Source organism: Sphaerodactylus townsendi, linkage group LG11, assembly GCF_021028975.2.
Source record: "Sphaerodactylus townsendi isolate TG3544 linkage group LG11, MPM_Stown_v2.3, whole genome shotgun sequence".
Lineage (NCBI taxonomy): Eukaryota > Metazoa > Chordata > Lepidosauria > Squamata > Sphaerodactylidae > Sphaerodactylus > Sphaerodactylus townsendi.
Window position 1 is genome coordinate 35103418 of NC_059435.1, and position 12827 is coordinate 35116244.

Below are 12827 nucleotides of genomic sequence, written 5' to 3' on the forward strand. Positions count from 1 at the left end.
GGCCAGAAGTTGTTTTCTTCTACTTAAATCCTTGCGTCACACCAGGAGGAAAGATTATAATGTCAGGAAGGCTATCACCTCATGAAAAAGTTAAACTGGTCTAAGTACCTGATTTCTTCAGATTTGGGAATCCTTTACCTCAGAATGCCTCCTTGCTAACAGATGTCAGGTGTTGATCACTTTAACGTCTTACTAAGGGCTGTCTGAAGATTCCAGACAGTTCTACCAAGGCTTCTGTTATTTAGGTTACAGTTTTCCATTCTGTTTCATTGTTAATGTAAGAAAGCGATTTACCTCAAATGGGATGAATAAAAGAGTTGTCAAGTTGTAAACAATCTAATTAACTAATGTCTGATAACATCTGGTTAGAAGAAACATGTAGGCCTAAGAAATTTGGTGACCTTAGGCATGGGATTGTTGTTATTCAAGTTATCACGCTATTCAACTGGATGGAAATACATAAAAATTGACTAGACGATGAGATTTTCAAATTCATTTTTTGCCACATAACAACCAACTAACTTATTGGTGTAAGCTTTTTTTTTTAAGGGAATGTCACGCCTATCAAGTGTGTCCAGAATGAACAAACATATATGGTACAAGGGCAAAGTTTACAAAAAAAGAATTTACCTGCCTCCCACCTTAAACAAAATTTGTCCCCGGGGGTCAATGGATCCCCATGAATATGTTAGGAGGCAAATGAAGGTCTCCAGTGGAAGGGGGAAATTGGATGGTATTACCTTTTATTTGTTCAAAACAATTAATAGGATATAAGCCAGTATTTAGAAAAACAACTATCTTAATACCATCAAGGCAGGATTTCTTCTCTAATATGCAACCCAACTAAGTATATCAGTTGCCTTTAATTTATCTGAGGCCCCTTCCGCACACGCAAAATAATGCGTTTTCAAACCACTTTCACAACTGTTTGCAAGTGGATTTTGCCATTCCGCACAGCTTCAAAGGGCACTGAAAGCAGTTTGAAAGTGCATTATTCTGCATGTGCGGAATGAGCCTGAGTAAAACGTCCAATGTGTGATGCTGTTTTGTAGTATGCAGTGTTTAAAAGTGAACATCATTAGAGTGAACAATGTTCATTTTATCTTCGGTACTCTGAACACTACTATAGGGCTTCATTGGAAACATTTTTAATTCCAAGGGAATTTTAAAAGATTATGGGAATGAGATAATTTTTGTAGTTCAGTTTCAGCTGTTACAGTGAGAGGAAATGTTGTGTCTGTTTTGTAAGCAATTATGAAAGGATTCTATACATTCTGCTATTTTTAAGGAATCTTGTAGTGAAATGTCAGCCTTGATTATTGCCTTGGCTTCATGGAAACCATCGCATGGGCATTTAGTGCCGCAAGTAATATTAAGAAATTATCATTCTGAGTAACTGAATGTTATAACACACTGATAGAAGTTGCTTTAAAGTCATACATCATTCCTTGTTCCTTATTTCTCTTGTACATGAGCAAACTAAACAAGATAGTACCTCTGGCAGGATTTTGGAAAGGTGGTATGTGAAATATCTAAATAAATTAATATGTAATTCTGGATAGACCACTTTAGATATATATTCGTTTACATTGTCTTAATTTGGAACTTTGAAGTCTATTTTCCTTTAGAAATATTCTGAACCATGTGGCCTTTAACACTATATTTTCTTTTGTCTGCTTATGCAATTAATACTCATGTCAGGAAAGCAGGTTTCAATATAATGTATGGATAATTATTCAAGTGCCTTTTTCACTTGCTTGGGACATGGTATTGTAAATGAATTTAGAAATACTAATTAGTTAACTTTTCATTGAGCACACATGGGCAGGGATATGTGATCTGCAATTAAAAAACACAGAAGGCACTGTAATTAAAAACACAGAAGTACAAATATATGCCATTTGAGCATTGGTAGAGCTAAAACTTTACTAGTATGGTTATAAGAAACACAGACGAAAAACAGCTAGTTCACAGCTATAGTCAAGCTAGATATGGACAAACAGTTTTGTTGGTTAAATGCAGTCATATATGCATTTGCTTCACTGTATTCTATAATTAGTCTACTGAACTACAGCCAAAAGATTTAAGCAGTAGTTGTTCTATTAGTGATTTTTATAGTGGTGATTCTTATTTCAACTGAAGCACCGTTTTCTGCTTGAATGGCTTTCTGGCACAAGAGTTAGTTGGCGATATCCCCTCCCATCAGTCGCACCGGAATCTGTGCAGTGCTGTTTAATTGCTGTGGCTCATTTGCTCAGATGGTTGCCTTACACCATGCAGAAGACTTGTGCATGCTCATTGTTCTGATGTGTCTTTAAAGCATAATGCTAACTATAATAAAGCATGATCAGAATGGCCATATGGTGTCTGTTATGGTGCTGGTATTTAAAGAGAAGATAAAAAGCAAACCGTATGCCTTGAGTACAAGATGTAATTTAGTCTTTCAAGATAAAATGAGGAATTTTTAGTTATCAGTGTTGTTCAGTTTCAGTATGGTACAAAGCAGGGAGCTTGACAATAATATAAACATAAACAAAACAGCTTCAATGTGTAAATTGATTAAATGCCAAGGAGCTGGCAGAAATACTTTGTATATAAACATTACTGTCAATGAACATGCTGTAATATTTCAAGGTGCAAAGCATTCTATTATGTGGTCCAGACTCAACTGAATTTTTACCAGAGAACAAATCACAGCTTCTTATATGTTACAACAAAGTATTCTCCAGAAGGAGCTAGGAAGGCTTCCATTTCATTACTTTGTAGCAGGAGAAGAGAAAAGAGAACAATTTTATTTGGTTCTGGTGGGTTTTCCAGGCTGTGTGGCCGTGGTCTGGTGGATCTTGTTCCTAACATGTGTGTAACACACACAGACAAAGTGTGTAACAAACTTCCCTCTGTGATACACCTCGGAAGATGCCAGCCACAGATGCAGGCGAAGTGTTAGGAACAAGGTCCATCAGACGAAGGCCACACAGCCCGGAAACCCACCAGAACCAGTTGAATCCGGCCATGAAAGCCTTCGACAAAAATTTTGTTGTTCTCATGATAGATAACCTAAGGTTTGTTTGTTAGGCTGAATATAGCCCAAGAATCCTGAGGAGGGTTTCTGCCGTATAGAAATGAGAATGGACTACCAAAAGATAAGTGGGGCTGTTGGGCTGTCCATTCTGAGACTTTTGTTACTATGGCCCTTCTCTAGTGGCAGCTTCTCTGAGTCATCTATTTTATTATGTTTAATCCTGTCTTCTGTTTCATTTCTTTTCAAGGGGAAAAAAATCTGGAATGTTTCAGTAAGCCCTTCTCCACAATCAGTTTTCATGGTCTATTGGAAAGAGATTTATGGATTGTACAAGTGGGAACCCACAAGGACTGGCAGGCAGCATTTCATTCCTCCTCCATTATTTCCTCTTTTACTTTCCTGAAAATCCCACAGCCTCTTCTTTTTTCTTGCTTCCATCCCTCCTGTTAGGGTTGCCAATCTGGAGATATCCTGGAATTGCAACACATTTCCCAACTACAGAGATCTGTCCCCTGGCCCTTAGGGTTGGGAAATTCTTGGAGATTTGAGGGTGGAGCCTTGGGAGAGTGAGGTTTGGGAACAGAAATGACCTCAGCATGCTATAATGCCATAGAGTGCACCTTCCAAAGCATTATTCCAGAGGAATTGATCTCTGACATCTGGCGAGCAGTTGTAATTCTGGTGATCTCCAACCCTCAGCTGGAGATTGGCAGCCCTAGTTCCCATGTAGGAAATGACTGCTTTGAAAGATGGAGCGTATGGGATTATACTGCTATGACATTGCTTCCCTCCTCAAACTCCACCCTCCCTAGGCACCATCTCCAACATTTATAAGAATTTTCTAATTTGGAGTTGGCAACCCTATATCCTTCCCACCCAATCTGTCTTTGTCTGCCTTCTGTTTTAGTCCTTCCCTCTCCTCCCCGCTCCCCCTTCAGCAATTTCTACCAAAGAACATTGTGGCATAGTTGTGTGGTGGCAGCTATGGGCCAGGCCAACTTGAATTGTAGGAAACCTTCAAGGACTTGTTGGATAGCACCTCCCTTTCCACTGTATTCTCCACCTCACACTATTTTCTCTTTCCCTCCCCTGGCAACACCTTTCCCTGCCACATTCACTCTTTCTCAGCCATTCACAAAATTACCTTTAATTTGCCCCCCCGCCCATCTTCAACTGTATTTATTATTTATTTATTTTATTTATATTCCATGTTTCCCCACAGCGGGGACCAAAGCAGTTATATTCTCTTCCCTTCCTTTTTGTCTGCACCACAATCATGTGAGTTAGACTGGGCAGAAAGTCTGTGTCTGGACCAAAATCACTCAGTGAGCTTCACATGATGGGGATCCGAACCTAGGACCTCACAGACCCTGCTCTGAAGCCCTAACTGTTACATCACATTGGCTTTCATAGGGTGGGCTGCTGTTGAACAGCAATCCCACAGTATCTTGTTTTTTTACCTTTTGTTGTGATAATATTCTAGTATTCTATATTGCACTTAATCCTGTTGTGCCCCTCAAAACTGACCATTGCCCCACTTCTTCCATACCCACTGACACAGGATAGCCAGATTTCATCCATTATCTGCAAATCCTGTTTCCACACATCTAGGCTTGTTTAATAGTCCAGAAGGTTCCATTACACCATCTAGTCTAGGACCTTTTTTTTCTTCATTCAGTTTCCATTATCTTAGGAGCTGCATCTCAGTCTCACACTAAGATCTGAATTACATGAGCCCTGTTCAGTCATCAAAAAATGCATTTGCTGCATGCTCAAAGGGAAGATGGATTGTGTCCACTGAACATCTCACATGCAGTCAAGATCCTGTGGTGAATTTTTCATGTTCACAAGGGTACATATGACTCTATGTAGCACTTAAGTATTTCTCTGCAATTACAACCCAACATGGCTATCATCAGTCTCTTCTCCATTTTATCCTCTTTTTAAAAATTTCAAGGAGGTTAGACTGAGAGTGGGTAGCTGGCTTGAGGGTGCCCAGTAAAGAGTCTAGGTCAAGTGTCAAATATTTCCAGTCTTGTACAAATCTTTATGTGCATTTTGTGACTGCAAGGATTCAGCAGATGTCCAAGGACAGGGTAATTCTGATCCCCTAGATATATGAAAAATCAGCATACTTTTGCATGCTTGCATAAGGCTTCAGCTGGGACAATTTCCAGGAATATAAATTAAATAGTTTCATGGTAGTAAATTTTGATATAAACTCGCATAAATATGTTTATAATAAGACCCTTTGTGGCTTAGATTTTTAATATCTATTTTAAGGGTTTTTTAATGATTGGTGTTTCTCAGCTTGGTTAGTAGAATATAAGTAAGATTTCTTAAGGTTTTGTTGTTGTTATTGTTGTTGTTGTTGTTTTGAAATTGGTCTAATGTAGTAACAGAACCCAAGATTGCAAAAGTAGCCGCTGTCTACATTGTCACCAAAGTAAAATGCTCTAAATGCCAAATACAAGAAATGGACTGGAAGCTCGAATTCTATTTCACTACTGTACTACTACTGTGAGAAATCAATTTGGTGTTGCAAAAATGAATGGACAGCCTTTTTGAATAGTACATTTGTGGCAATGATATATGGGTACCCTGGAGAGCACATATATAATTGATATTTGAGCACTATCTTTTGCTTGTGAATTCACCTGATATATGGTAGCAATGTAACCCCTTATATATCTTTGCTTTGTGATGCTCTGCTTCTGCCGAACCAGATCTTCTGTCTACCAGCAAAGGTCCAGGCAGCACCATGTAGCTGAGGACCGCTTTATTTCTCAATTTTTCTGAAGCTTTCTGTTCTGTTGCAGAGTTTGTCAGGACAATTGATTATTAAAAGTCTTATTTTAACTGTGATGGTTCAGTTTCATTTGTTTCTAAGGTAACTATGGTACTGAATTTCACATTCACAGCTCAAATAATTATCTCATTACATGTGGAAAAATCTTCAGTTCTTTTACATAAGAATCTCCCTATTATGTATTCCCCCTATTTCCCTGCTCCACTTATTTGGTATTTTGCATATGTCTTTCTTCAATAAATATATAATAGTTTGTTCTCTAACAAAAGCACTACTGATACAATTACTTTAAAAGAGTTTTCTTTAAATGCCCCTGTCAAAATGAAAACCCTGGAACACTGTTTCTCAGTTTACAGAGATGTACATTAACTAATTCTATCCATATTGGGGTGTTGTGTGGTTTCCGGACTGTATGGCCATGTTCCAGTAGCATTTTCTCCTGATGTTGAAAATGCTACTAGAACACAACCATAGAGCCCGGAAACCACACAACACTCCAGTGATTCCGGCCATGAAAGCCTTCGACGATACATCCATCCATATTGTCGCTACTGATTTCCCTTCAACAATTTGTGCATTTGTACCAATTCTACCATAATTCTACATATTTATTTCTTATGTAATTAAATCAATATGAAGTACAGTTCAATAACAGTACTGCTTTTTCATTCTTTTCAGTATGTATTACCTGAATAAGTTTGTTTGTGTGTTCATTGGGAAGAAGTTTCTTTATTAAAACTTATATTATTTCTAATGTCTTTCCTGGATGTTTTTTTTTAGCAAATATGTTTCAGTAGCAATTTAATCTCTGGTTTTCTTTTCAGATTGTATGACTCTTGCACTTTTTGCTAAGATTTCCCTGGGGATATAAACTCTTATGTAAATACGCAATGTTACGTGCATCTGACTCTGCACTGTCAGTTAGTTGTTTAATTCTACAACAGTTTTTTTGTTAGAGGAAACTTTATAGAAAAACCTGAATGTATAATACAACTTTTTGAACAAGGCAGAGTGCTTTTTTCCCTTGTCATCTACACATTACCGGTGTGAGGCACTCATGTCCTGTGGCTTATTGTAAATTTAAACCATTTTTATTGAAATCAAGCAGGAGATGTAAACAGAAACAACAGCTTGGTTTCCAAATAAGACTGTAGTTTGCCACTGCATCTACTTCACTCTGGCCGTTTCCGCACGGCCCATTAACGATGGCCTGGGGGCGGTAAAAACACCACCCCCAGGCGCAGCGGCGACCTGACTGCGCTTCCCTCCCCCCAGGGCGGCGTCAGGCCGCCCTAAACAACAACCCTTTAAAGGGTTGTTGTTGGGGAGGAAGCATCTTCCCGGCGGCGCGGTGCGAACCGCGCCGCCAGGAAGACGCTGTCTCCCGTCCCCGCCCCACTCACGGTGTCCCTCGTTGCGCCTGCTGGAAGTGTCGCAGCCATCGCCACCGTCCTCCGACCTCCAGGGGTCGGAGGGCAGCGATGAACAGGGCGCGACGACTCCAGGCAGGCACGACGAGGACACCGGAGTGGGCGGGACGAAGAGCGTGCTCCGATGCAGAGCCGCCTGCCGTCTGCCGACCTCCGGCCGCCCGTTCATGCGCGAGCGAAGACTTCATACGCCAGAACTCTTGGCGGTGATGAAATTTTGGCATCCTGGCTTTTACGTCTGGAAACGGCCTCTGTTTAATGTGTACATGTTAAGGACAAGGTTCCTCCACTTTTTAGGCCCTGCAGTAAGGTTCCCATTGTTTATCACCACTCAGCTGAGCAGTAGAAGGAAACAACTGGGGAAATGGAGGGTGTGATTAGAACTCCCAGTATGATTATGTCAGTTCCAGCATGATCCATAAATGACATCATCACACTGGGTGATACTCTAGCATTTGCCTCAAACTCTGTTGTTAACTATAGAGGTGTCCAGCATGATGAGGCCATTGCTAGGTCATACCAGAAACAATGTCATTCCACCAGGGTCACTGATTTCTCCTCATTCTGTGATTCCTGCCTCCCCCATCCCCTTTCTGTTGTCACATTCCATACATTCCATATCTATATTATCTATATATATATAAAAAGCTAACAGTGTTTTTGTTGATGACAGTATAACTCAGTAACTGCTGGGCCAATTCCTCTGAAAATTCCCAGCCACTATAGTCAGCCAGGCAAGAGTGTTCTTAGATGTTCACATACCTGAAATTTCACACCTGGCCCAGGTAAAATGCCTTTTTCCTGGCGCTCCATGGTGAAGGACATGCAGCTGCCTGTGTGTAACTGTCACTTTTAGAATGTTCGTGCTGCTTAGAATGTTCACTCAGATGGCCAGATATGAGCAGTGGAAACAGTACATAGGCAGTAACTCGAGTGGAAGTGAAACACATACACACACATACACACGAGGGAGAGGGAAGGGAGGGAGAGGGAGAGGGAGGGGTGGCATGCAAGGGAAGATGGAGGGAGAGGAAAGGGCCGGAGGGGGAGGCATGCAAGGGAAGAGAAGTGAGAGAGGGGAGACAGTGAGGGTGGCATGCAAGGGAAGGGAGGCAGGGGGCCCAGCATCTTGATATGACCCACCCATCCTAGCGGAGGGAAAGGGAAGGGAGGGAGGGGGAGGGGGGACATGCAAGGGAAGAGAAGTGAGGGAGGGAAGAGAGTGAGGGGCGACATGCAAGGGATGGGAGGGAGGGGCCAGGCACCCTAGATTCCCTGAATACTGCGGTTACAGTTAAGAAAACCAGGCACGCGTTACTCAGGAGTAAGCTCAGTACAGCAACTGTGACATACTTTGAATGGCTGCGTCGCGCCCCTCAGAGGGTTTTCTCAGAAGCGGCACCCATTGCCACCAACCAAACTTACTCCCAGGTAAAGGATCATGACCAGCCAGCCTAGATGTGTGGGAAGGGTGCCTTTCCACCATCACCCCCCCCCCCCAGGAATGCGGGCACACACATCAGTGACATCGCATAGTATTGGGCTGCGTGTTTGCATGAGCACGTACTGCTGGCCTCTGCAATTGATTTGCTGCTACTGTTCCTTTCCCATTTCACCACAATAAGCCACAGCAACGTGTGGCCGGGCCTCGCTAGTAAGACATAAAATGCATATGTCTGAGTTCTTGTCATTGCTTATATTAACTTTATTCCATTAAATAGTGGTAGATGAATTTCTCACTTAACCAGTTGCTTCCTCTACTGACTCCAGTACTGACTCCTGCTCTACTGATGCATCAAGAAAAAACCTCTATTTGTCTATTTTATCATTTAAGCAAATAATATTTCCCATTTTGTAATCAGTGTATTCTCTGAATTGATGCATGCTGTTACAGCAATAAAAAATAGTTACAGTCAAAAATAGATTAGATATAGCATAAACTAGTTATGGGTCCCGCATGCCTTTTGCACTGTATTATATATATTTAAAAGCCAGGATTGAGGTAGAGTTTTTAAATTAATGAATTTGTTTGGCATGATGTATGTGTACAAGTGCACAAAGCAAGATATATAAAAAATTAGGATCTGCACCTCAGGACAGAATTTGATGTGTTAGAGTACACACATACGTAGGCCTTTATTCGCATCAAAAATATAATCCAATATAAAATAATTAAAATGAGTCACAGTTGATTAACATTAAAAAATAATAGACACAGAATAGAAAACAAAATTATAAAAATACATATGTTATATATTTTCAATACCTAAAATTAACATTTATTCCTAACAACGCAAAGGTTTATAGTTCCCTGCAGGACACTAGCTATCCTCTCGCACAGATCGGCAGAAGGGCTATTTAATAAAAAGGACATCAAAGTCGCAACAGAAAAGTCAGTTCTCAGTGCAAGAATAGGGGTAGAGTACTATTGAGAACTTTCCAGAAGCAAGGCTAGCAATTATTGTCCCAAAAGACAAAGGCAATGTATATGTTGTGTTTTTTAATACACATAATTTTCTGTAATAACAAGTACAGCATTTATAGCTTACATTCAATATTTTCTTGTGCAGGGGGGAAATTCAGAACAGCCTTCATTTAGCTTTAAGAAATAAATGTTAAATGTTAAATTTAGTATGTGTCAAATTTAGACTGCATTAGACTGCATTAGACTATCTAACAGTAGTATGTGACAAATTTAGACTGCATATTATCTTTTAAAACCCTTAAACCATAATTTTGAAAATATAATTCAAATTAAAACAATCATCAGTTCGTATCTCCCCTGACTCTGGTGCCGAACTGGAGATCATATATAAAAAGTCAATGTCCTGGTATCCAATAAAAGGTTTCTGCATCCCAGCATTTGGTGATAGAGGACATTCATCAGAAAACCTGTAAAAACCGAGTTGACTCTCCAATTACTGACATTTTCTGTGACACAATCATTACTGTATATTAAGTCTGCTGCCACTTTTCAGTGAAGTTCTACTGAAAGATTGTTTTTGTCTAGCCTGTTTACACAGGCGTGCACACACGCACACCTAAAGTAATCACAAAGTGAAAATGACGCCTGGAGAACACTGCTGGTTTTCCTTTGACAGCCTATGGTTTTGTCCTTCTCAAGAGTTAGCGAAGTATTCTTTACCAAATCATGCCAGTTGATGGAAAAACTAAAAGAATCAGGAGTTTCTTTCTGAAAACTTTCAGAATTTTTTCTTTTCCCCCCTTTCTAAATAATATGCAGTCACTCTTTCTTGTCTTTCAAAATTACTCCTTTTAATCGAATTAATTTCAAAGTGACTGAGAATTGTTTAACACCTGTGGAACAACAAAAATAGTTGTTGTAACAGTTAAATAGTTGTTGTAACAGAATGTACGTAACCTAAAATGATATGTGAAACATTCTTTTTTTAAAATGAGGAGAATCCATCTAATTATCTTGTAATAATGATTTTGAAATGGCATGCATATGTGAGTGAAACAGATGTAGAAACAGCGAACACTTCATGATTGAATTGTTGGAAGAAAGCAATTTAATGAAATGTAATGGCAAACCAATTAAGCTTAACTTTAGTTTTTAAGTAGTAGTCTGTTTGCTGATTAAGATGGCGTGTTTTGAAATTTCCCACCTGTTGGATTCAATACAAAATGCTTCCAAAATCGCTGAAGTTTGAAAAAGCTGCTTTCTTGCAAATGTGTTAAATTAGCGAGCAGCAGGGAGGTCGGCCTCTGTGTGTTTAAGGCATGCAAGGTTCATGTAGATAATTCTGTCAATCAAAATCAATAAAGCAGATGACAGATTTAGACAATAATTTTTTAGTAAAACTAGCCTTACTTCTTGAGTCACCAACATAGTGCTATTGGATTTTCTGTGAGTTAATGCTGAAAACCCAAGGTTATTGATTTTTGGATTTTGAGCATAACTAGGATTTCCTTAGCATTCATTGTGATGCTTCGCACTTGTTGTGACAACGTCAGTGGCATAGTTGTATCCTTCCCTGCTAATAAGTTTCTAATCATACTGAAAGGGGGGAGCTTTATGGCTTTATGAAACGATTATTTCCCCCCCAAACTGTCTGGGTGTTTCTTTGTCTAGTGGCCAATACTACCTGCCATCTTCCCTAGGAATTAGCATGCAGTCACAGATTAAGATCTTTGACTGCCATAAATCTGCTTGCCAATATGTTTGACTGGCAGGAAAGCTCTCAAGCCATCCCTAATATAAATAGGGTTTTAGCACATCAAGAACTGCTCTATGGTCAAACTCCCAATTTTGCAGTTGACTTGCTTGGTGTTGCGTATTCATTTCCTCCTCCTTGCCCGATCCATGTGTATGCATGTTATTGTGTATATTCATGTGAGTGTACATGTGTGTATGTAGAGACTGAGACAGGATAACAAAATGAACTATTGTGTGCAGGAAATATACGAAGCTCACCCAGCAGCTGCCAGCAGCAACTGCTACATGCAGTCTACTGATTATTGCACCTATATCGAAGACACTCAGAGTTACGGTTGTGATGCACAGGTCCTGCACAATAATAGCATATATATGGAACAGGCCTGGGCAGTGAATCAGCCTTATACCTGTAGTTACCCTGGAAACGTTTTTAAAAGCGAGTACTCTGACATGGACATGGCCCTGCATCAGTACAGCCAACCTGAATATTTCACTGAAGAAAAGCCTACTTTTTCTCAAGTGCAGTCACCATCGTACTCTCAGAAGAAAGGTAGGGGCAATTTTGTTGATTCTTGCTAGCAAAAATTTAGTCTACCTGCATCTGGCTCTTCGGCTTGCTTCACACTTGCAAGCATTCTCGGTTGGCTCAGCCACATCTTTGATGTGAAGTCTGCCTGTTAAGAACTGAGAACAAGAGCAACAGATGTTGCTAGGCAATTGGAAAGGGGTTTTGGGGGTAAAGGATAGGGAGCCACAATTTGTTTTATTTTAAGACTGCTGTTTTTTTACCTATGTGTATATGCATATATATGTGCAAATATGTCTACATTGCCAGCTGACTTGTGTCCTTTTTTTGTTGTTCATTTGCTATTGCATTGTCAGACTGTGGGAAAGTTTTTTCTCTGCAAGGTGATTATTATGCATTTCTGATCTTGGCTAGTTCTAGTGTGTTTTTAACGGTTTTGTACTCAAATAGATATTGGGTAATTTGTTGTAGAGGTTGCTCAAATGAAGATCCCAGTGTCAAAACAAGTTTAACCTACTGTTGCGCAGTACAAGTTCTTAAAGTACATCGTTTTGAATTAGAGTGAATTAGTATGAACTATAAATAGGGTGAGGGGGCTGTATAGCAGAGCTAAACTTTACTATTCCTATGAAAAGCTAATCTAGTGTGTGAACTGAGTGGTTTGGAGTAAAAAAATCAATATCCATTTCTTTATTAAAATATTCATGTATTTTTCAGAAGTACAAGATTAGATAAAAGATACAATATAGGACAAAAACAAGGTAACATTATGTGCATCCTTTTTGTGAGAGATTTAGAATGCAAAGCATGTTCAAACACTATTTAGGCAAGCTGCAGTGTTCAGTACAGACTGACCAAAT

The 12827-nt window shown here is 39.7% G+C and overlaps 1 protein-coding gene across 4 annotated transcripts in view; it reads left to right on the forward strand.

Annotated features, from left to right (window-relative positions):
• Window positions 1-12827, forward strand: part of THRB (thyroid hormone receptor beta) — a 221159-nt gene that overhangs the window by 175268 nt on the left and 33064 nt on the right. The window contains exon 1 of one of the 4 annotated variants that reach the window (XM_048510959.1): window positions 11563-11991. The exons of the other annotated variants lie outside the window; for them this stretch is intronic. Coding sequence (XP_048366916.1) covers window positions 11664-11991 — 328 coding nt within the window. The 5' untranslated portion in view covers window positions 11563-11663. Of the gene's footprint in view, window positions 1-11562; window positions 11992-12827 lie in introns of those variants that run through there. 4 annotated transcript variants of the gene reach the window in all.